Raw genomic sequence first — 26,535 nt, 5'->3', positions numbered from 1 at the left:
AGAATGAAAAGTAAAAAGAACAAATAGGAAAAATTTATAAGTCCAATCTCGACTCAAAATAACATGATGCAAGCTAATGAAACTCACGAGGAACATTGTGACGGAACACCCTTACCACCTCCCTTACTGAAAGATGCAACACAACCCCTAAGAGGATCAAACCTTTTATAGTTCCTCCCTTCCTTCGTCTGTAGGGAAGACCGGTTAGTACACCGTCATTATTTTTTGTTCTTTAGGGGGAAACTTTCTTTCTTCATCTTTCCGGGTGAAGGAGAGGAACGAAAAGGTCATCAGGATAAAACGCCCTTTGTTTCGGTGAATAATCTCTTACGTACCTATCTTACCTGTCCACCTGCTTGCCTGCTCACCTGGCTACCTACTCACAACACCCGACCCGCCTTCCTTGACGATACTTTATAATTCTCTTCTCTCTCTCTCTCTCTCTCTCTCTCTCTCTCTCTCTCTCTCTCTCTCTCTCTCTCTCTCTCATATATATATATATATATATATATATATATATATATATATATATATATATATATATATATATATATATATATATATATATATATATATATATATACACTTCCTTTCACCAAGCACGTGTCTCACCTTTAATTAACTAACGCTGTGTCTCCTCCTCTTCCCCATTCTACCTTCTTCCCTCCTTCCTTTCGCTCCCTACCTCATGTCTCAAAAAATTATATAAATAAATAAACAGATATTTCTCTACGTAGGTACTTCTATTGGATACATTTTCACACTACAGTTTTCCAAAGCATAATTTTATCGTCTGCTCGATTTTATCTCAATATATTCTTTTATCCTCCGAGTGACTGTTATGTTCCAAATGCATTACAGAAGAGAGATTCGAAAAAATAGTGAGAGTTTTGTCCACGCGTTTCCACATCATCCCTCGTTTCTGGTTTAGGTTCATGGTAGATCAAGCGTATGCGAACGTGTGTGTGTGTGTGTGTGTGTGTGTGTGTAATTCACTGTTTGATCTGCTGCAGTCTCTGACGAGACAGCCAGACGTTACCCTACGGAACGAGCTCAGAGCTCATTATTCCCGATCTTGGGATAGGTCTGAGACCAGGCACACACCACACACCGGGACAACAAGGTCACAACTCCTCGATTTACATCCCGTACCTACTCACTGCTAGGTGAACAGAGGCTACACGTGAAAGGAGACACACCCAAATATCTCCACCCGGCCGGGGAATCGAACCCCGGTCATCTGGCTTGTGAAGCCAGCGCTCTAACCACTGAGCTACCGCACCGTGTGTGTGTGTGTGTGTGTGTGTGTGTGTGTGTGTGTGTGTGTGTGTGTGTGTGTGTGTGTGTGTGTGTGTGTGTGAGAGAAGAACTGGACAGAGGCAGTAAATGTATTAAGAGAAAAGGCCCACTCAGTTGCCAGTCTCCTTACAGAGCCGATAGAATTAGCCAAAGGATAGGGACAAATATCTAGGGTAAAAAAAAAATAAAAAATAAATAAAAAAGATATCAGAGGTATAACTTAAATAATTCACCCTTGAGGAAATAGTGAACTAGTGGTCTTTCTCTTTTCATCAGCATTGCAGCAGCTCCCCTCCTCACTCCACTGAAAATAACAATACTCCCCAACACTTTCCGCTCCAACACATCCCCACTCAGCGCAATCCCACTCCACGCAACACTCTCAACTTGGAACACAGCACGCCCGCAACACTTCAGACTCCCTGCCACATCACCCAGCGCAATACCCACTCACTGCAACACTTCCCACTCCAAAAACTAAATACTTCGCAATGCTCTACTCGCAACCATTCCTGTATATCATTAATTTGGAGATGACACCCTTCACCACCACCACCACTGAGGCAATAATGACGTCTCACCACCACCACCACCACCACCACCTCCACCACCATTTCATTAGGTTCACCCCAGTACTATTATGGGTGCAACTAGCGCTACCATCACTCACTCCAATGTTTCGATCACCACCACTACAACAATCAACACCACCACTTCAAACTCAGCACTGCAAATAGCTTCATGCCATCACCACCGTCAGCTCTTCTTCGTTCTTCCCTTATTCATTGGAGTCTGCCTCAGCAACACCACTGAAGTAAGGGTAGTATTCAGAATCACTTTACTTTTTCACCACCACTATTTTCTAAGGCCACAGAGATGAATGGTCGTGTTCTTAAGAGAGTATTTCCCTTTAATAATGAAGAAATGACGTTAATTTGTCACTGCTACTATCAAAACACCTTCAAAAACCTGTGTGTCTTTAACTAGAACCTTTAAAAATAGTGGGAGTACGTCGTGGAAGTGTTTTAGAAAAGGAACTCCCCAGCACTTCCAAATTAACATCGTACAATAAATTTCGTACGTAGAATCCCTCGTGACGCTTCATTAACGTAGACAGCACAAACACTATTTAGAACTCAGCACTGACACCATGATTCTCTTAAGCACTTCAAAATCAACCAGCACTAACGATCTAAGCAACGCAACTTCAGCATCCCTCGCCACATCTGTAAACACTAGCACACCCATCTCAGCACTACACCACTTGAGCACTTGAAAACCACCACACGCACTACCACTTCGAACTCAGCACCACCTCATGACCCTCTTGAGCACACTTCGAAGTCACCACCTCCGTTTCTACCTCGACCAACACTCACTCTGTGCACAAAACTCGCCACCAGCACAACTTAAAGCACTTAGACTTCAGTACTCTCACTTCGCACTTCACGGCTACTTCTCTCTCTCTCTCTCCTCTCCAGTCAACCGCAATGCCACGTAAGTACTCCCGGTGGTACTGTCGGTGGGGAAAAGTGGATGTACAGGAGGCGAAGGAGGAGGAGATGGAGAAGAAGTGCTGGCCAACCCACGGACCGACTGACGATGTGTGTGGTATAGGCCACGTGAGGCAGAGACGGAGGGGAAGGGAGGAAGGGAGGAAGGGACAGAGGAAGCGAGGGAGGGAAGGGAGAGAGGGAGGGGGTAGCGACCGAAGCGGTGTGTGGTCGTTACAGGTGTGGAGAGAGGAAGGGAGGGAGTTGCCAATGTATTCCCTCCCTTTCTGACTCTCCTTCCCACCCTCACCCCCCGAATCCCACCCTATGTAAAGCAAGGAAGAGAGGAAGAAAGGAATGGATGGATGGATGGAAGCATGGAGGTCCGGAGAGGAAGGTAGGAGGAGGAGAGAGAGGGAAAGGGAGCGGGAAGGAGCGAGGGAGGAGGGAGGAGGAAGGAGGGAGGAGGCATGAGGGAGCTTCAGATGATGATGTATAGAGGTGACAGGGATTGTGCAAAAAAAGGCGAGATGAATAAAAGATATAAATAAATCGAAAAAAAAATTACTGAAAAATATTTTTAAATGTACAAAAAAAATGGAAGACTAGGAGGAGATAGCCAGTAATGAGAAGAGACAGAGACAGAGAGTTAGAGGAAAATATAGACTTTACGACTTTAAGTAAAAACGAAATTTTGACTGAAATGTAAGGATGTGAAAAGAGGAAGGGGACAGAAGAGGAAGAAGGGGATGAAGAGTGAGAGAGATGGAGAAAGAGGGGGAATTACCTCATGCTGAGCGCCTCTGAGTGCCACCAGAGGAGGGGGAGTGTCAATCCGTGTCGTCAGGAAGGGAGAGAGAGAGAGAGAGAGAGAGAGAGAGAGAGAGAGAGAGAGAGAGAGAGAGAGAGAGAGAGAGAGAGAGAGAGAGAGAGAGAGAGAGAGAGAGAGAGAGAGAGAGAGAGAGAGAGAGAGAGAGAGAGAGAGAGAGAGAGAGAGTAGGGGAGGGAGGAGGAAGGGTACAGTATGGTAGGGTAGAAAGTGAGAGAAACATATTTTTCAAACAAGTCGCGCGCGCACACACACACACACACACACACACACACACACACACACACACACACACACACACACACACACAAGATTAAGGAAAAGGACATTTCGGCGGCTGAGGAGGAGGAGGAGGAGGAGGAGGAGGAGGAGGAGGAGGAGGAGGAGGAGGAGGAGGAGGAGGAGGAGGAGGAGGAGGGATTTGCCTTGTCATATAAAGCTTAAGGAATCCAAGCGTATACCTTCGCGTCCTTTCATCCTGGGTGTGATTTTTACAGGTAATTTCTTCCTCCTTTCTTTCTCCCTTTCTACTTCTTTCCCTGTGCTGGCGCCCCTACACCCACAACACTACATAAGGCTGTCACCAATTATAACTGGTACGTATCCATCGCCCACACTTAAGCAAATCCTCTTATTTAATTTCATCGATAACTTTGAAACATTCCTCCCTTCCAACTTCAGCAATTAGAAAAGGTAGAAAATGAAGGGCAAAAGTGACACAATTATCCTTTAACTGTATAAATATTAAGTTTTCAATGATAAATAAAACCAAAACAAACTTTAAGTATTTCTCATAAAAAACAAAGGACAAAATTTTCACTTCACTATTTGAGTAAAAAGAAAGTTTTCAATAATAAATAAAAAAATAACAGAATCAAACCCTATAGCATTCCTAATAAAAAATATTGAAATACATGTAATTAAAATACGATTACCATACTATTATTTTACTCTACACTTACTTTTTTTTTCTCCCGAGCAGTGAATATACATTAGTTTACGAGGACACGCGGTAAAAAGTCACGCTAGGTTCTGAAATAAACGTCAAAGGGCAAAGGGATAGGCAGCAAGATCACTCAGGCTGAAGCAGGAGTACTTTATATCTTCCCTTCCGCCTTACCAACAAGTCTTCCTCAGAGAATATGCGGGAAAGGAAAGGAAAGCAAGAGAAGGGAAGGGAATATGTTTAGTACGTCTGCTTCATCCTCACTCTTCCTTCCATCTCTCCCAATCATGTTTCATTTTTCGCCCCACAGTTAACCCCGCCCTTTTAAACATCAGAGACACCCTTACCTTGAATATCTCGGCCTTGATTCCTACTGCTCACGAAGGTCACATAATAATAATGATGATAACAATAATACCATCAGAAGATAAGGAAAGAGGGTAGCTGCAAGAGGCCGCTAGACCTACACGTGGCATAATAATTCAGTTTTCCCGGAAGCAATGAGTAAGATGCAAATTCTACGCTAATAACAAGTTCCAAACGTAAATTGAGCAATAAGTCGTTGAATTGGCTATTAGCGACTGCACTGCGGCGGTGAATAATGAAAAGAAATGAAAATAAGAAAAAATAATTCGAGAGGAAGATAGGTGAGATGAGTATTGTCTGTAAATAAATATTCTTACAGTCGACACATTTAAGTCAGCAATTATTTAGAGATACATGTCACTAAATCCCTCGTACACCTGCATGAGAGTCCCGGGAAAGTGACTTGCTATACCTCTTCAGTACCATGACGCGTTTCCATATTCATTCTGCTTACTATTTGGTATCTTATACAGTTTCAGAAACTTATGTGGGGGGATTAAAATAGGAAACAGTCTGCACCATCAATCTTCCGACCTCCATAAACCTTTCCTAATGTCAATAAATGGTCTAATCTTACACAAATCTGAAGTTAAAAATGTGCCCCAGTACTGAAGGGATTAACTAAGGATAAGGGTGGCCATGTCCTTAACGCATGGACACACAGCACATGAATCACCACCAGAACAGAGGGAGCGACACCTAGACATCTTCCTCTCCTCTACGCAGAAAATTCACCCTTTTTTTCATGTGTTACAATGAAGGAGTCAAGAGCGAGGATCCGTCAAGTAATCCCAGAACGCAACAAGTGAGCCGATCCATTGGCTGATTAATTTTAGGTACAGCAGCAACAAGATCAAAGCCAATATTCAGAAACACTGTTCTCATCATTACTTGTTCCAGAGGCTTCTCAAGAGTTAATATCGTAGAAATCTTATTAATCTATCACTAGAACTTTAAAAATCCCAGGAACTTCGACTAGATCCTTTTGAAAGTAGCTGGAGCATGGAGTAAGTGTTTCAGAGTATGGATCCATGTTGTGCTCCCAATAAGGAGCGTGAGGAGTATGAAGGAATTTGAAGGACAAGACCAATACAAAAGTGGGTACTCACGTTCAGCTTGGCGACGATCTTATCGAAGGCCCAGTACCAACGCTCCCTCGCCGTCATCTTCTTCTTAGGCGGCCCTTCCTCCCCGGGCACGCCGCCATCCTCCTCGAAACTGACGTGTCGCTCATCAGTGGACGGCAGTGGCGACAGCTTAGCCTCCCTCGCCGCCTCGCCCGCTGGTGTGGTGGCCGCGGCATCGACGGTCCCCGGGCTGGTGATCTGAGGGGGACGGGAACCGGGCGGGGCGTGTCACTCATCAGGATACTCAAGCTACAGTTCATCAGGAGTGAAGGGAAAGGATACCAGCCTCGCCCCTGACTTCTACCGCCTCCTACTCCTACTTCACCTCCTCCTTCAGCACCTCTTTGCCAATTGGTGAGGACCTAATGAGGCATGCGTGCACAAGGTAATTTTGAAAGTGTCACCATTGCCTTGCATGTCCTCCATCCGTCAGACGCAGAAGACGCGTCTAGAGGGGCGAGGCGGCGTTAAGGGTCCGTCAGGGGAGGGAGAAAAGAATGGCAGCACGTCAAATAACGAGAGAGAGAGAGAGAGAGAGAGAGAGAGAGAGAGAGAGAGAGAGAGAGAGAGAGAGAGAGAGAGAGAGAATAATGGTGTCATAAAAGCTGAAAATAAACAGGACAGGAGGTGCGGCAGCTTCCTGTGGCCGCGGTATCCAGAGCAGAGCTGCATCTAACGCGTGCACATGCGCACAGCGGACGGGCGAACTCTACAAGGCTCACAAACCAGGACAGAGAGAGAGAGAGAGAGAGAGAGAGAGAGAGAGAGAGAGAATTATGCTCTTAACTATTAGCAGCAGCAGTAGGAACGGTATTAATGTAGAAGCTGTTGTGGTGGTGGTCATATCTCATTGGTTGTGTGTTGGCGGGGCAAGCTGTGGCGGGAGCGTTGGGAAGGGAAGGGAAGCAGTCAGTCACTCAGGCATAAAGTTAGCTCATCATCACATTAATTATCTTGTCATCTACTTTCTGTCAAGACGTTGGGCAGGTGTTGCTATCCACAAATCAGTAGCTACTGATATACGGCTGTTTCCTGCACCAGCAGGCCGGAAAGAGGTAATATTAATATTTGTAAAATAGTAGTAACAATGATGACTTGCATACCTACAGTTCCAGCGTCATTACATACGTTTTTCAAGCGAGAAAATACGGAAGAATAAAATTGGCATGACTAACAATACTACAGCACCATGAAACCTTTCTAGAGGACAAAATATAAAATGCGCAAAACTTGTACACTTCTTGCGATCATTCCTACCTGTCTATGAGAAAAATACGCATATAAAAATACACTACCTTTGTCTCAGGCATGAGGTAGGATCACATACACTTACGCACAGTACACACTATAATAGGTACAGTAGTCTACAAAAAAGTACGTCCACACTATAGTACTGTATACCCCGGGAGACACCACTGGTCGCTCCCTATTACAACACTACACTACTTAACTAAATAACCATACCATTATCTCACCGACTACATAAAAAATACACATTATTGTCAAAGCATATCTAGGTGTAGCAGTGCCTGACTAACCGAGTATGTAACTACACTATGGAAGCTGATGATATGTTTTTAAACGGCCACTGCCATAATATTATTTCTCTGTCCTATCTACATCCCTCCCTCCATCCTGTCTTGATACGCGGCACCTCCGAGCATGAGAGAACGGCTGACATCTCCAGACCAACACACACACTTTTCTTATAACAGTACGAACACTCATCCTGACCTAATTGAGACTCGGACGAGCATCATTTCTAAATGTTCTACGGCTGATGGACAAATGTACATCAGACACGTACCATACCAGACGAGCCGAGATCCACACGCAACACTGACATGTAAACTACACGCAGTGCTCTCTGGCCATACCAACGATACGAGCGCGGTTTATAATGAGATTTTCACATTTTAAAAGAAAGAAAAATAGCACTTAGGTTGAAAATGTTAGGCGTATCTAAAGATGTAAAGACCGAGCATTCAATGATAGGCTAATACCTTTTTTGATTAGCCAATGACTGAGTGATCAAATGAAATGGGAATATTTTTCCCATTTCATCACCTTTCCTCAGGCCTCACCTGAGCCATTGCGCCACGTGGGGAGCCCGTCGCCACGAGTTCCGCCTCCAGCCGTCGTCACCCTTGATAATGGTGTTTATGTTTTGCACATAAAGATCGAGTGATAACTTTTTTTAAGTTCTTCCGGTATATTTGCTATTTGGTTCCAGATCAGAACCTTCATGCATTACTTTGTCTTATTTCTTAAAGAGAAATAGTCAACATAAAAGGCAGATCTCTTTTTCTTCTTTACTTCACTGTCTTCTTTTTATTTAACACTGGTGTTCTTTCTGGGTCACAGAAAATAACCAGGTAATGTCACAGACCACACACATTTTTCATTACATAAGTGCACCTTGATCACTTTACTTGTCACGGGTGAGACGTGCTGCGGTAAAGCTTCCCCAAGGAAGGCGCCAGCAGGCGGTCTCTGTCCTGCGGCCGGACCATTCAGTCAAGCCCGTGCCTCACCACTCCGGGGCGTCCATACACCACACTACTAAGGACCACTAACCTAAACGCCCGGCACTCCCCAGTGATATCCACTCCACTCGCCGCCTAACGGATATCCTTTGCTGATAACCTACTCGAGTCAGCGTCTACTAATTATGACACTGATCAGCTCTAGACCATTGCTAGCTCTGACCTGAGCTCACTACAGGAAAAACGCTTTCACTAATTAAAATAAAATATGTTCATCTGCCACCTGACTGTTGATGCTTGCCAGTTTCAGTCTCCTTTACAGTGAGCAAGAAGAGAGGCAAATAAGGCGTACGAGTTACTTGCCGTGTATAAACATGACTGACGGAAAAAATTGGGCAAGTCAAGTAAAACGCAAGCTCTCACGCAAGCCAAGTTATATTTAGAGGCACCTTGTTTTATTTTCACTCACTGTGGCATATACAGCGAGTCGGAAACTCTACCTACTTAAAATTTCATTCGCAAATTGGCACGTGTTCATGCGCCATCCACCTTCAGGGAGCTTTTTCAGAAATTAATATACAACTTGGTGCCAAGGACGATTAATTACGAATACTTGCATTAATATTTGTCTTTTTTTTTTTTCTTGAAATATATACAGTTTCCTAGCGGGTGAGCTTTGAGATAGGTACCTCAAAAAGTACCCCCTTTAGCCCATAAATTCCCGTGAAAAGCTAAATGAGAAAATATTCAGAAGTAATAGGAGGTTGGCAACTTAGCCTAGCCCGTGTGCTGCCACTGTTCACACCATTTTGACCGATGCAGATGCACATTACAGGAAGTCACCCTCAAGCCACGGTCCAGTCACATACTATTACGTACACATGTAAAACGCTAGTGAAATGTTGAGAGATTAAAATTATTTGAATTAAAAATTATTATATATTGCCGAGGTCGTCTGAAATGCGTACCGCTGCTTAAACTTTCCTTTGCCATAACCCATGTATTGTGACCTCGGTATTGTCTGGAATGCATGGCACCGCTGCTAGACACACTGTTGCCGCCTAAGCTTTCCTGTCATAAACTAACCCCGAGCCTAGATCATCCAGATCATGCTGTGAATCACTAAGGTCAGGGGAAATTCAGATCATGATGTAAATAGAACAATGTTCATACAACCAATTTGTCAATGTGTATCACCGCCAATACAAGACGTCTTAGGGTGACTCACCACCAACTAAAACTGCTGTATCTAAATACAACACACTAGATGTGTCATAAGGGCCACCAAAGACTTGAACTACCACTCCCTGACTCAGGAGGCACATAGGACCAAGGCAGTGACCCTCACTTAACCCAACATCCTTTAACATTCCCTCAACGCTACTAGTGTTCCTAGTTACTACCATTAGGTCTAATCAAGATGCTGCCTATATACTGTATTCCACTACCCAAAACATTGTCCCTCACAACACCTCGGTTTTCAGGGGACTAGTGGGAGCAGTCTCTTAGTGCTGCTCATGTTACTGTTCATTCAATGACAGTCAGCCTTCATCAACACGTTTGACAAAATGGATTTAAGGGCAGTGCCCAGTGTGCCACCCCACCACAGAGCTGTGGGAGGCACCCCATGCCAATGTTAAACAAAGATAAAAGAGCGGCACAAAAGCACTACTGCCTCGCCAGACCCTGTGAGGCAGGACAAGCGCATAACGCGTGCAGCAGAGTGGAGGCGAAGTGTACCTGGGTGTCGCCCTGCACAGCGTCCTCCTTGGCCTGCTGCTGCTGCTGCTGTTGTTGCTGCCCCACACCACAACACCAATGGTCAGTACTCTCTTTATCCTACACCTAATGCATACACACTAACCACACCCTCAACAATGGTCACTTATAATATGACATCCTAGACCAGCTTTCACCACAATAGTTCACTGAATGCGTATTGCGTGAGTATAAACATCTAGTTAAGACTGAGACAACTGTTGCTCCAAGAAGTCTTCAATTAATAATTAAGTATTTACTTAAAACAAAATATTTAAGGGAAATTATTGTTATCACAACATTTATGAATCAAACCATTTTTTACATCAGTTCATAAAAATAATCGATAATAATAATAATAATAATAATAATAATAATAATTATTATTATTATTATTATTATTATTATTATTATTATTATTATAATACTAATAACAATAACGATAATTATTATCATTATTATTATTAGCTACTACTATTATTATTATTATTATTATTATTATTATTATTATATTATTGATAATAATAATAATAATAATAATAATAATAATAATAATAATAATAGCAATTAATAATAATAATAATAATAGCAATTAATAATAATAATAATAATAATAATAATAATAATAATAATAATAATAATAATAATAACAAAATCAGAAAAATTTTGTTAACTTGCCCCCCGAAGTTGAACAGTTGCCATACATACTTGTAGTACACAGTAGCAACACTGGCATGCCATTATACCTTTTACATGGTGAAAGCTGGCTTCCTCATTACATCTTCATAAGGGAAACATCACATGCTTATTTTTGTAATATATATATATATATATATGATATAGTGGCACATAAAATAGGCAATGGATAGCCCAATGAATAGCTATGTATAGGCATAAAGACAGCAAATGAATAGGTAGATAGCATAATAACTGATTGGTACTATGTCACCAAAGCCTGAAATGTTCAGACAGACGTAACAATGGACATAACAGTGTTAGGTCTATCAACATTGCAACCATACAACTCCTCCTCCTCCTCCTCCTCCTCCTCCTCCTCCTCCTCCTCCTCCTCCTCCTCCTCCTCCTCCTCCTCCTCCTCCTCCTCCTCCTCCTCCTCCTCCTCCTCCTCCTCCTCCTCCTCCTCCTCCTCCTCCTCCTTGTCCTCTTTCTATCCCCTTCCTTTTGCAATTCTCTAAGCAAAAGGAATGCAATAAGAAAGCCTAGTACAGGGTGTCAGAAGTACCAGTCTACACAATACTCAGGACGGTCATCACTTCCCTGCCGAGTGGACTACACTACACCACAAACAAATTTACTAATAAAAGATTATTTTTTAATGTGTGAATAACCTTTGTGAAAACCTCATGATTAAATTGTTTACTAAAAAATGTCCTTAAAATACTATGAATCAAAAGAAACCCCACAGGTGTGGTTGAAGGTGATTACTGCTACATTATGACACAGTGGGAAGGAGTGAACAGTGAATAGCAAAGTGGAGGCATGAAGTACATGAAGCAAGCAAGGCTCAAGCACAAGAGGCTCATTCACCTGGAGTGGTGGTGCCTTGGTGTCAGGGGCCGCGGGGCCGGTAGTGCTGGGGACACCTGCCACCTGACACACGGAGAGAAAACAGGTAGAGGCAGGCAACACACTGCAAACCAACACCGCCCACAGCTCTTGCAAGCTCGCCACAACACCACAGCAGAGGGAAAGAGTAGAAAATTGAATGTAATCCAAAACACACTGATACATTTATCTTTCCACCTTCCTTTGAGGAAAGAAATTAAAAAATAAGCATTTTTATAATGAAGTAAAAAAAATTCAGTTTAGATAAATCAAAGTACAAAGCAAAAATGTTTACCTTCTTCCCCTTTTCGTATGTGAATGAGGAACAAAAAAATTCAAAATGGTTACCAAGACATGTCAATGTCTCCAGTACACCACTGCAGCATCCTATCACTACTCACACCTACAATATGCTGGTGGGTAGGATAGTACAAGAATATCAGCTAGGAAGTTCTCTATCACTAGCCAAGTCACTGAATTCTAACCACTAAAAGTTAATCCAATAATAAATAGCTACTAAACCCTCATCATCATAGTTATAATAATCATACATTTGAAAAAAAAAGGTCAAAGCAGAATGTAATGCAATGGTAATTCCCAATATAAGAAAATATTAAATTAAATTAAGCATCTTCAGTTGATGTTTTAGCAGCATGTATATACATTTGATGGCACCAGCCATGAGGAGTGTTTGGAAACACCCTTATTGATTACAAATTCAAAGGGGAATGAGAGGTAGATTATAAAAGATAAAACCAACAGTGAGTATCAGTCATGCGCACAGAGGTCATGCATCGTCTGCTTTAACATGCACGTTGGCAGAAGAGCGGAAAACACTTCTGCGCTGAGCGTGGATCAGTAAAGCGATGAATCAGCACAAATTTTGTTATTTTTAGATGTGAGAAAATAATAACTGTTTAGAAATGCACAATATAGTACAAACAAGTCTTATGGCAGGAATTATTTTGGAAATGCAAAAACACGAAGTTTCACTCAGTGGTGGGAGAAAGCACTTCGGAGTATTCACCATTCATCCAGTCCCAAGATAAGGAAATCCAGGAGAAAAGTCATATCAATAGTGTGGAAAGAAACTTGAGCACGGAAGACAGGATGAACTACTAAAAATTGTGCCTCAGGTCTCTTCTTACCATCCTACGAGAAGCTTCAAACTATTGGCCCCAGCAGGAGGGACTGTGCTGGGATTACGAAGGCCAGAAAAATATTGCTACCTATGTGCTAAGGAGCAATTATAAGAATCCTATACATGACAGAAGATTCACCTTTTCATCAACAACTGCTGCCTTTTCTTCTGTGGGTTGTTGGGGAACCTCAACCTGACCCTAAGAATCAAGAGATAATGCATTTCAGGTGAAGAAAGAGAAGACATCACTCTGTTCCAGGTGCATCTGCTACTTATGCATTCATATGGTCACTTCATTGTCAAGAAATGTGTGTGTACATATACTGCAAGATAATGTCACATTCACAGTTAAGAATGTTCAGTATATATATATATATATATATATATATATATATATATATATATATATATATATATATATATATATATATATATATATATATATATATATATATATATATATATATATATATATATATATATATATATATATATATATATATATATATATATATATATATATATATGAATGCACAACATGCAGGGCTGTTGGTTTGCAGAAAATATCTGGTTAAGTGTGATTCCAAATTCAAAACAAGCAAGAAATTAAACATGTGTCATTTTTTTCCATGTGAAATATATGCATGTGGTTGATTGAATATTCACCTCTTGACTAGCTGGCACTTCTGTTGGCTGGCCTCCTGTGGTTGGCTGTGGGGAAGGTAATTTAAAATAATTTAATATCAGTGGGAATAAAACCAACACCTCTGGATGCTCTGTAAGATCAAGAGAGTAGTACAGAAAAAATGAGCTCACTGAAAAATAAGAATGTATCAAGCAGTATGGCAAAAGAAGCATAAACAATCATTTAAATAAAACAAAAACAAAAGTATCAATAAGTCAAATCATACAGCAGGCTTTTATCATACAGTATATGAATGAAAAAAGACTGCAGGAAAGTCTCATATCAAAATTAAGAATACAAGAAGCTATGGCAGTCAGACAGCAGAGCCCAGAGGAGGAACAGAAAAGAAACTGTAGTGGTATCTGTGGATGTCAATCTCGGGCAGCACTACACACTACCCAAGGGCAGTATCCAAAGACCAGGCTACTGCACTTAACCCAACTATGGGTGAACATCTGGCCTCCAACAACTGCCAGCATATATATTAGCAAAATACACGAGCGGAACTTAAATCTTTCCATGCTAGCTCTGTGACAAGTGGCAGCAGCAAAATTTTCATCAGAAATTTATCTAATTTTCAAACATGAAAATGCCCATTGCTTCAATGGCCAAAGAAGCTCAGGGAAAGAAAATTGCAACACTGCAATCCTAAACTGCAGCAAAATGAGCAAAGCAGCCAGCTATAATTATAAATTCTGGCTTCAGCTAACACAGTTCTGAGCCAGGAGACAAAGTAGCAGCAGCAACATACAGACACTTCAGTAATACTCTATGCCACTGCTACATCAATGGCCCTGGCCAGTGGGGCTGTGGCATCACCTCCATTGTGACTGGTGGTGCTGAGGGGGTCTTTGCTGCTTGCTCCACCCTCTCGGCTATTTCAGGAACCTTATCCTGGGCATCCATAGCACTCGAGGCAGCCATGATTGGGGTGGTCACGGAAGATGTGGTGTGTGTGGTAGGAGTAGTGGTTGTTGAAGTAGTGGTAGTTGAAGTGCTAGTGACAGTAGAGGTTACAGTAGTGGTAGTAGTGTTAGTGGTAGTGGTTGAAGAGGTTACTATTGTAGGAGAAAGTTCTGTTGAGTCTGTTGGTTGTGTTGTGATGGTGGTAGTGTTTGAGGTAGTGGCAGTGCATGTTGTGGTATCTGATGTGGCATCAGTGATGGTGACAATGGGAATGATAGAAGAGGATGCAGTAACATCACTGCTGGTACTGACTGGGTGGCTCCCATGCTCGGCTACCAACTTCTGCTCCTCGATTGACTTTTCTGACTCTTTCATCTGTGGTTGTTGTGGTTGTTGTTGTGGTTGTTGTGCTTGTTGCTGCTGTTCCAACTGCACCTGTGCCTATCGCATACGAGAAGGGAGAGCAAAAGTTGAAGTAGAAATTTGGAAAAGCGAGAAACACATTAAAGCACATAAAAAGAATGACTACATAATTGACTATCCTATGTGTGGTGTGTGAAGTGCCAAAAGAAAAAGGATAAGGTTGAGATGTTTGTTAAGAAAGTCAGACAAACCAAGGTAAAAAGACAGAAAGGATAGAGACAGACAGAGACAGAAACATGAAGATGACAGAACAGAAGAAACACATGACAGAGGCACAAAGACAATGATGAAGGTAAAGAAGTGAAAAGTAAGGCACACAAACTTAGATGAACAGGACACAGTGAGACAAAAACTGGCCAAGGGAAAGACAGAGATTCTACTTTAGAGGGTGAAAGAAAAATCTGACAGTGGCAATGATAATGGTGCAATTTACAACAAAGCATGAATATTTTCAGGTTTTACAAAATTATAACTTCTGTTTTATTCCAGTGTATAGCAGGTAGTTTATTTTCAAATACAACGTAGAACATAAACTGCCAAGAAGAATCACTTTTACTGAAAAGAATCCAATATAAAATTGCAATATTTTTGAAGTCTTTTGTTATTTAACAGTTAGTCAGTAGTGCTTCAAGGTTATATGGACTGGCCAGAGAGACTGTGTCACATTACACCCCACCCTCAGCACTACATGATGCATGCCTTCAGTAACCCCTCACAATACTGTGAATAAATAAGGGCGTAACACTGGCTTGGATGGTATTGCATTCTCCATAAATCACAAAAACTAATGTTCATCATTGCCATTATTTAGTTTAACAAAAGGCACAGTTCACCCATTAGTAAAGTAAAAACTCCATTTCTGAATTAGGTAGTTATCATGCAAGATTTAATAAGAAGTAAATCAAATGCTAGCAATAAAGTTAATAAAGATATGTTAGTGCAGTTTGCAAAACTACTGCTGGTGCAAGTTCAATGAAAAAAGAGTGAAGGAAAATCAGTAAAGGTAAGAGAATATCAGTGAAAGCATAGACCAGCAAGAATACTGGGGTAGTCATGGTCCGGAGGGTGTAGTCATGCTACACGTAAGTACTGCCGTAGATGTTCTCAGATGACTGCCCCGGGCAGTGAACGGGTAAGACATGAAGAGGTTATGAGTTGAGAAGGGGGGTGGACATGCTCATGGGAGTTGTGACGAGGGCTGGGTTATCATCAGGTGATTCGCATTGCTGCACAGCATGCGCAAAACTCCGTCACGAATAAAAAATGTGTACGAGTGAAGCTAAAAGGATTGATGTGCATTAGAAAATTATACAAAGTAGTGAGACACTTGGTCAAATTTCTGATCAAAACACCTGAGGTGCAAAACTGTATGCTTGATTTCCTGGAGGAGAATTCAAACAGTAATAAAAAAAAGCACTTGGCAAAAATACAAAGGCTTTACAAGAGCCAGAATCACCTCAGAGCTGGGCTTCTGCAAAGCTTTCATCTTTTCCTCAAATGTGTCCTTCTTGGCTTGGTCTGCTGCAGGCTCAGAGCCGCTTTTGTCTGGCTGGGTGACCTAAAAGTCACAAGTTACAAGAAAAACCTTACTGAGTGAACGAGTCTTAGATTTCATTCATTTCAAGCAACATATCATATTAGTAAAATAGTATACCATATAAGCCACCTTGGATTTACACATGAAAAATATTTTCAAGATATCATGTATTTCATGCTTTGCATCTTTTATATATATATATATATATATATATATATATATATATATATATATATATATATATATATATATATATATATATATATATATATATATATATATACTGGTGGAGCCTTTATGCTATGACAAAGTAAACTGTACACTAGCATCATTACAATGATGTTCAGCCAGTCTACACGATATTACTACCTATTTTTATAAAAGCCAAAGGTGCTATATAAGTTTCTTTATAGTGATATTAAGGGCATAATTGTACTGTAATGTCACCAATTATTTTGCTTATTTCTCTCTCTCTATAAGCAGTCTAGTATGTACAAGAAACTACTTTTTAATTTGTTTCATTTCTCTAGAACTTGCAAAAAATCTGCCAAATTCTATTATGATGGTCACTGGCTGGACAGAGCCTCAGAACCTGTGCCTCAGCTTCCTCACTTATGCCCCCTGCTCTGAGTGGAAGAATTGACTTAAGGAAAAAATTTGGCTATTAATCATATTTATAAGATACATATCCTGATATGGTTGTCATATTGAGCTATGCTGACGCCTGAAACAACTTATTATAGATTAACAAAATTGATAACTAAGGGCCAGTTTACCAAAGTACTTTCAGTTGAGCAGTGTGAGCTGTTACAGGAAGCTTTTGTAAATCAATAAGATGGTATTATTATCATTCAAAAAGATTATATTATTATATGACATTAGAAATTGAAGTTAATGGTATAATAAAGTAAACAATTAAGTTACACTTTGATATATTTAACTGTCTGACAAAGGTTAAATCTTCCACTCAGTGAACAGAACCATTTACAGTATGCATCTAAATGAACAACAGCAGGATGCAAGATAAAATTACTCCTTATGATTCTTATCCAAACTATGATGTACAGCATTAAACCTTACTAATCTTGTTTTATTACAAGATCTCACATCCACTTTGCTGTCAATCTAACAGACCTATGAAAAGCAGGCACAAGGATCAGCTGAGGACTGCATATAAGGTCTGGTCCATCAGTCTGCAATCATTCTATGTGTCCCTGGACACAAAATCCGGGGACACCAACTCAGCGCATTATATATGGAGAGTGTTAGTGGCACATGCAAGTTACTGACTGGCTGAAAGAGTAGCAGCTGTAGTAAAGAGAGAGAGTGAGAGAGAGCGATTAAATATTCCTACACTTCACCTTCTGCTGAGGTGGGTGTTCAGCCTCCTTAGCCTGTTCTGGTGCTGCTGCAGGCCGGGTGGCCGAGGCAGCGGCACTGGCCTGGGGTTTAGGCACTGAGCCTCTTGTTAAATCTGGTAACTATGGAAAAATTTACAGTTTGGAGAAATTACCCGAAGTTCCTGAGCATCTTAATGAATAATAAGATGTAAGTTTGCACTATTTCTCAAAAATATATTCATGCACAAATGAGTGAGAAAAAAGTTTGAGGGGATCTGAAAATTATCAATCATCATTATAATACTCATTCATGAATTCAGGAGAAGAAAGGAGAAAATGTATCTCAATAAATTTCAGAACCCTCTCATGTGAGCAAGAATCACCTTGATGGGCAAAGAAGTGGGTAGGGATGTAGGTAACGTTGGGAGCTTTAGTATTCCTTTCATCTGTCGCATTTTGTCCTCGAAGGAGCTCTGCCTAGATACCTGCTCAGCGGGCTGGCTCAGGGTGGTCGCAGTGGGACCACTCTGAACAGTGAAGGTCAAGTTATTTCATCACTCGTGTTAGGTTCACAAAGGTTAAACACTTAACCCAAGGAAAGAGAAAAGTCCCTATATTCAGAAATCAAGAAGTCAACACAACAAAAAATTCACAAAATGAACAACAATAGACCACAATGAGTTATCCATGTGGTGGCACAAATTTTCACTGCCAAATCTCCAACACATCAGTGTACATATTTCATGAAGATTACGAAAACCTTCTACACACACTAGTGAATTCATTGTATATCTAAAATCAAATCCACTATGAGTTTCCTATTGAAAAGTACAGATGTACAGTAAAGAATATAAATACACATAACATTTTTAAGAGTAAATTCTGCATTTGTCAAAAAATAGTCAAGAGAAGCAGTCAAGATTCATGCGCAAATATTTCCCGCCATGTAATACTGATCCCAACAAGATGAAGTGCTTATAGAGCAGCTGACATGCCTATACTAAGCATATTCACAAAGTTGAAACAGGAAAATTAAGAAAGAAAGTGACAGGAAGTTGTCTTAAATTTTCCTTAAAGAGTATTTTTGGAATGTACTTCGGTGATGACTTGGAAAAAGTGATAAGAAGAGCGCCAGTGGCAGGTGGGGTGTCAGTAGCCAATGGCCATCACCAAGGAGGCCTCGTGCTGGCCATGCAGGAAGCAGATGGTTCAACATGCTGGGTGGACGCCCTCAAGAGATTTGTGTAACATGCCTCAGGAGACAATTAAATAATCAATGTGATTCAGATATAAAGTCAAAGCTCATAGTATCTTGTAAGAGGAAGAATCTTGTAAAAATTTCCATGTTCAGATGCTCCAGATATAAATAAAGCAGAGTGTTTAAGTGACGCCTCTATTCACCTGAGCTTTGGAAGGTTGGGAAGAGGGACCAAGCTGAACTTGCCTCAGCTTGGCCTCAAAATTAAAAAGTTTATCTTTACTCTTTTCAGTTAGACTCTGAGACTTAATGGTGGGTTCCCCTGAGGCCACATCATCCTTGTTCTGGGACATGACTTTTACATCAGCCTCAGCTAGGCTTTTGCTCGGAGTGTGAGCTTCTGCCACAGTTTGGGTCTGTTCTGCAGACTGGACTGGTAGCTCCTTTTCAACAACCTTTCCGTCATAATGAGATTGTAGTTTTTCATCTACAGCCTGAACCTGTAGTGCAGCACATAGCAGCTATATAGCTAATAACATGAGGTTTTAACATGTTTCAAGTAAACTTTGGTACAACACACTTCTTACCATAGAAATGAATCTTAGGAAACCTAATTATGCTTACTCCTTGAAATTCTATCAAGATATCATGCAAAGAGAGCATGCAGGTGTTCACCTTCTCGGAGGGCGCTACTGTGGACTTATCATTGGACATTTGCATCATCTTTGCCTCGAAAAACATCTTTTTGCTGTCTTTAGCTGCTGAGGTCTCCCTGGTAGACCCTCCCTCTGGGGACACCTAAAAACAACCACACCTCAGTGCCATCAACACAGAAAGCCAGGTGACAGTGCCATGTGGGTGGCATTGAAAGCTCACAGTCTAGTATCCCTGGCACTCCTAATGAACCAGGAAGGCTACAGTTAGCACAAGCCATTGAATACCTAACCTAATGTGTGGGGAGCTGATGTGTGCTAGTCTTTCAAGGCTTTACATTAGTGCCAATTTTTCTATGAATACAAAGATTGTGCACAATTTTGGAAACCGTAGAATAGAAAGAGAAGATTATAGATTTTCCAAAAGAGCTGTGTAAATATTCATCAGTCACATTCACACACTCCTGCATACACACAAACATTTGCAACAGGTATGTAGACAAAGCTGTGACAGCTTATTTTGTCATTCATTATTGTATGTTAGACCTTCATCATATCACAATCCAATACTTGTGTGTATGTGAATGAATTAGCCAATATATTGAAGGTAGATTTTGTTATTCTCTTTAAGGAGAACTAAGCAAACATACTCATTAAAGGCTGGGTACATCTCTAGTCAACACATTAACAAGACACTAAACTTCAACACTCACTGGAGCAATATTGTTGCAGCTCACTGATATATAGAGGTGGGTTGACCTGGACAATGAACTTGTCTCCATCTACTACCACACAGATAAGAAAGAGGCACTTGCTCTCATTGTTCAGTTAAATGCTCCTTTTTGAACAGTTAAGCCAGTTAAATACATGATGTAGCAGCACAATGAAGTCACTGCACAATGCTGGTTAAGGCATCCTAAAATTGTTTCCTTCTTTTTCTATTGGGGCAAGGAAACAAAAGAAAAGGGAACAGCATTAAGAGTGTGACATGTAAATACTATACCTTCAAAGTTTTGATACAAAACTTTCATGCCCTTAGGTAACATATTTCAGGAAAGTGAAAATTCACAAGGAGCATTAACAGCAAAAAAAAATGAGAGAGCAGTCACTGGTTGTAAAGAGGGCAAGTAGCTGTGAGAGGCACTGCCATGATCGTCTTAACACCCAAGAGAGCATAACCAGCCTATCAGAGAATTCCCAGCATTATGTGAATTTTTTATTTGAAGACAAATTACACAATTAATTTGTAAACATGAATAAAATTTTAATATGTATATATATAATTACTTTACAAACAAATGTATATTGTATGATTATTATATCATAATTCATGAGGGATATGGTAATCAGCATTATAATCTGAATAAGAGATGCAACACCTATATGTATTGTACCTCAGTATCTTGTAAATCTTTTAGTATCTAAGCAGTGACATAATGAAGGTCTTCTTTATTTTCCTCTGTAGTGATTTCATTTCTTATAAGATCCCCAACTACACTCTTTCCATACAAACTGCATCTCTTCATTCACACACGTGGATGGAAATTTCCTCTTAGTGTTTTAATAAACTACTAATTTTACTGACCCTTCATTCTATTTCTGCATTAGTGGAAGTGTTTTTTAGCTGAGGCAATTTCAATAGTCAAAATGTATGATGAAAAATTTACGAATACCTTTTACAAGCAGTCTCAGGCACAGAAATGAGGCACTTCGCTATACCTAAAGGGGACATTGAGACACACACACACACACTAGGGGAGACTAGAGGCAAGACTAAGCTCAAGGGAGTATATGTGTGCTGTGACAGTCAATTATAGTATATATAGTATATATATATATATATATAAATATATATATTTAAAAATATTTCAGTGCAGTGAAATCTTATTGAAATGTGAAGGAGAGTGGAGTAGGGGGGAGAGTTGCTTGCTTTGTTTCATACTGAGCGAGTTATCTTGATTAAGTCTCTGGATATATCTGAGTGCTGCCGATAGCAAAGAATGGACCATGCACTGGAGAAACTAAAATTCACCTTTGCGGTATCACTCTCCGCCTTCACGTGCTCCGCCCGAGTCTTCATGTCGAAATCAATAATCTGGGAAGCGGAGGAGGTATGGAAGCGTCAATATGATGATAGGTGAGCAGCTCCCAAAACAATATTCTTAATAAAGACTGGTTATACGTTATTTATTGAGGGTACTATGTTATTAGCTTTGTTTTTAGCTTGTAAGAGAGCAGGAGAAAATATGTAGGACAATGGAAAAGTAAATAAATAATTAGTTTTTCCTGTGTTCAGAAGAAAATAATGCAAGGGAGGGAAAGTTGAAACTCATCAAATGGGACCGTAAGGCAACAAAACAGTGATAGAGGGGGGAATAAAATTGAAGTAGTACATCTGAGGACCACCAAGGGAGAAGTGCTGCTAGTGATGGGGTTTGGTCAGCTGATCTAAGCTCTACATTCCATCATACTCCTAACTTTTCATCTAGTCTCTACTGTGAAAAGGATAATTTAGTCAGGTCATGTTCTGGAGGGGAGAATTTATAACTACTCCCAAAATATATTCTGAAGTTTTGAAAATAAATAATTAAAATCATCATCCAACAATTCATGGGATGGAACGGAGGAAGTCTCACCAAAGTGACTCGTAACTAAACAGAAAAGTTCGTCATCGTCAACATTGACAAAATTTGGTTCACTGTGCTGAAAAATTTTCTGTCTTTGTTCCCAGTGGTCATATATCAAAGGTGGAGGTGGTACTTGTGGTAACATTAGTACACTTGTACTTGGACAACACACTGGACATGACAGTGATAATATAAACTGAATGAGACAAAAAAGACAATCATGACAAAAGTAAATCACAATGAATGGATATACATATTTCAGTATATCATAAACAATGGAGATGCACAGGACTGAATACAAGCAACTACCACTTGCAATTCCATTTGAGACACAAAGCATAAAAATATGTAACTCAATTAGCTCTTATTTACAGTGTTCGCATGTATGTACTCTTGGTTTTACGAACAAATAAAACACATGTACGTAATGCTAAATAAATTTTTTCTTAGAAAAAGCTGGTAGGTGAATCAAGATGGGAAGCTAATCCACTGCCAAAGTTAATACTGTAGTAATACAATATACCACTCTGCAGAGAAATTATCAAATAAATCAGAATATGCTTCATCTAATACGCTCCAGCATGGAGACACCTTTGTTAAGATCTCAGCCTAGCTTGCAGTTGCTGCGAGTAAATCTGGACACATGAGGCAAGGAAGAGGAACTAGAGTACCAAAAGTCTAGCAGGATTAATATAAGCAGAAATATTCACCTTAGATTCCTTTGGCTTCTCCTCATTTTCCTAAGAAAGAAGGAATAGAAAGAAGTTTTGAATAACAAAGAAAAGCATGAAGGATGATGGAAACAGAAAAAAGGCAGAGTTGATCTGGATAAATGTTTTGGTTTTAGCAGTTATCCTTTTGCATATTTTTACAGATTATGAGTCATATCAATGGTGTAAGTTCAGTAAGATTAATGCACATATTTGCAGCTTTTAGGTATACAGATAAAAACAATCAGCTTGAGCTAAGTGTTTGTGTGGCATCATAACAGAGAAGGAAAAGACCCAAGATCGCACCTTGCACTCTCTGTCACACACAAAGTCACACTCACTCACACTCATGCCTTCATCACCACTAGTGACAAGAAAAAAGCAGATTTCCAAAAATGTTACTTGAACCACACAAAAATCAAGACAAAAACCTGCAATAATACTAGATGTATATATAAAATTTATCACAGAGCATGGCAAACTGCAGAAAAAATACTACAGTACTACTACTAATTGGTATATAAGATGTAAGAAGGGATAAGCCTATTATGGCAGCACACACCATTACTTTGATTCACAACAGCACAATGCTGCAGACTTACCACCCACCTTACTCTTAATACACTATACAGGCTGGTCAAGGGCACCACCCAATGGGCAACCTCAGACACAGTACACACCACCACCAAAACACACACAGGGCTTGACTCACACTTACCTTCACCACATTCCTTCCATGAGTCTTGCAGAGATCATTTTACAATGACATTATGGCAAAGCTGCATCATTCTGCTACTTTGCAATTAATACATTAGATCACTGGCCAACTCAAAATTAAACAAAATGCCAAAGTTAATAATACTGAAAATGTCATAACTTTAGAGAAAATATATGTATATTTAGTCATCTTCCACATGATTCACATTTTTTTTTTCTTTTGTTAAGTAGAGAACAATTAGTGAAATTATACTGTTTAATATAGATTACTCTATAGAATATCTTTTGTCACTGGTGCCTAGTAACTCCTCCAGAGAATTGCTTCTTATCTATACATACTTCCCTTCAACACACAGCAGGAGTGACCTGAGAGACACTCTGTGATGGAAAGTAAACTGTACAGAAGTAGAGGCCTTCCACACTCTCACCATACTACTACCTCTTAAATTTCCCAGCTTCTAATCGCAACAAACACAAACACACACACACACACACACACACACACACACACACTCACACGTACAAGCACACACTCATATGTGCTCACCTTGCTCAAGTCTCCAGGGTATGGTTCTATCCGATCATTCACAGCCTCCCTGGACTCCGTGCCACTCTCATACTCCGTTGAGTATTGTGTGTCGCCATCCAGGAACCTTTCACCCTGAAAGGTATGTGGCATACAATCACCTGTCTCATCCTGATTCAATAAGAATCAATGAATGCATGCACATGAACACACACACACAACACACACACACACACACACACACACACACACACACACACACACACATAACCCAGAAAAGTACAGCAAGAAAGGACTAAAGAAACTTACATATGAGCGAAATGTAATGTATTCCAACATAAATGGAGTGATATCGGGGATTTTAGAACTCAACGATTACTTGAGGGACAAGAACCCAGATATTGTGGGTCTTACTGAAACAAAACTGAGAGAGGGAGAAGACCTGATGAAGGTTGGAGAAGGGAAATATAACGTTTGGAAAAGAAATAGAGTAGGTAAGATGGGAGGAGGAGTGATGTTGCTGGTTAAAAAGATATAAAGGTGGATCAAGTGAAAAAGGTATGGGAAAGGCAGAAGTGCTAAAGATCAGAGCAGAAACTAATGAAGGAAAAAAGAGGCACTACATAGTGGTGTACGTACCACCTAAGACAAATGCATGGTCAGTACAGGAATATGAAGAAATGATAAGTGATACAGGAACATGTCTGGAAGAAATGTTGGGTGGCTGTGAACGAACTATAATGATGGGAGATTTTAATTGTAAAGAGGTGTGTTGGGAGGACTGGTCAATGGAAGGATCAGAGACAACATGGGGAAATACACTATTGACACTGGCAATGGAAAATGTGTTAACTCAGTGGGTCAAAGAAGATACTAGGTTTGGAGGAGAGGAGCATCGTCAAGACTGGACTTGGTCTTTAGTACAGAGCCAATGGTCATTGAGGAGATGAGGGTGGAGTGCCCTTTAGCAAAGAGTGATCATGCAGTTTTGGAGTTCAAGGTGATAGACGAAGAGAAATCTAGAAGAAATGAAGAATATAAAGTGGGAAGATGGAATTATGCCAAGACAGATTTTGGAAACCTAAAGAAATTCTTTCAAGAGACAAATTGGATGAAATTCAAGAGTGCTAAGGAGCAAATGAAAAGTGGAAGGAATTTATAAAAATATACAAAGAAGGTGAGAAAAATTTGTACCAATAAGACAACATAGAAGTTGGAAAGCAGGACTGGTTTAACGATAGATGTGAAAAGGCTAGAACAAGAAAAGAGGATGCATGGAAGAGGTGGAGAAGGAAAAGACGGATTAAGCAGTGGGAAAGTTACAAAAGAGCAAGAAATGAATATGTGTTGATTAGAAGAGAAGAAAGAAAGAAACAAGAAAAGGATATAATTGATAAATGTAAAGACCAACCAAGGCTTTTTACAGACATGTGAACAACAACATCAAAAATAGAAAGTATTGAAAGTTTAGAAGTAAATGGAGTATACAGTGAAGATCCCAGGAAATGGCAGAGGCTATGAATGGATGCTTTCGGAAGGTATTCACAAAGGAGACTGCTTTTGACAAACCACTGGTAATGGAACAGAAAGGGATTATGAAGGAGTTTCAAGTAACTGTGGAGGAGATCAAGAACATGATGGGGAGTTTAGAAGTGAGAAAAGCTGTGGGACCTGATGGGGTATCAGGATGGATTTTAAGAGAATGCAGGGAGCAATTGGCAGAAAAAGTTTGTGAAGTAATTGATGCCTCATTAAGGGAAGGCGTAGTGCCCCAAGACTGGAAAAGAGCTAACATTGTCCCAATCTATAAATCAGGTAACAAGAGAGACCCATTGAACTATAGACCAGTGTCACTTACAAGTGTGGTAGCTAAGATGTGTGAGAGGGTGGTGAAGACTAGATGGACAGACTTCTTGGAGAAAAATGACATACTTTGTGAGTGTCAATTTGGTTTTAGGAAAGGGCGTTCATGCACGACAAACCTGATATGTTACTATTCGAGGGTGATAGATGTAATACAGGAAAGAGATGGTTGGGCTGATGGAATATATCTGGATTTAAAAAAGGCCTTTGATAAGGTACCACACCAGAGACTGATCTGGAAACTTGAAATGGTAGGAGGAGTGCATGGCAGTTTACTAAAATGGATGGAAGACTTTTTGGTAGGAAGAGAAATGAGAACAATAATTAAGGACAGACCAT

At 40.3% G+C, this 26,535-nt stretch overlaps 1 protein-coding gene across 1 annotated transcript in view; it reads right to left on the bottom strand.

The window, feature by feature from the left end:
• The window catches only part of LOC123509981 (protein unc-13 homolog A-like), a 417,157-nt gene that overhangs the window by 229,607 nt on the left and 161,015 nt on the right, over nucleotides 1-26,535 (bottom strand). Inside the window, 13 exon segments of the mRNA XM_045264620.1 lie at nucleotides 6,043-6,258; nucleotides 10,287-10,343; nucleotides 11,853-11,915; nucleotides 13,151-13,210; nucleotides 13,678-13,722; nucleotides 14,915-15,043; nucleotides 16,482-16,583; nucleotides 17,924-18,043; nucleotides 18,286-18,429; nucleotides 19,776-19,898; nucleotides 21,786-21,848; nucleotides 23,091-23,120; nucleotides 24,355-24,468. Of these exon segments, the coding sequence (XP_045120555.1) occupies nucleotides 6,043-6,258; nucleotides 10,287-10,343; nucleotides 11,853-11,915; nucleotides 13,151-13,210; nucleotides 13,678-13,722; nucleotides 14,915-15,043; nucleotides 16,482-16,583; nucleotides 17,924-18,043; nucleotides 18,286-18,429; nucleotides 19,776-19,898; nucleotides 21,786-21,848; nucleotides 23,091-23,120; nucleotides 24,355-24,468 (1,266 nt within the window).

This window comes from Portunus trituberculatus, chromosome 28 (genome assembly GCF_017591435.1).
Source record: "Portunus trituberculatus isolate SZX2019 chromosome 28, ASM1759143v1, whole genome shotgun sequence".
Taxonomy (NCBI): Eukaryota; Metazoa; Arthropoda; class Malacostraca; order Decapoda; family Portunidae; genus Portunus; species Portunus trituberculatus.
The sequence above is the reverse complement of the archived record's forward strand: the minus strand, read 5'-3'. Positions and strand labels throughout refer to the sequence as shown.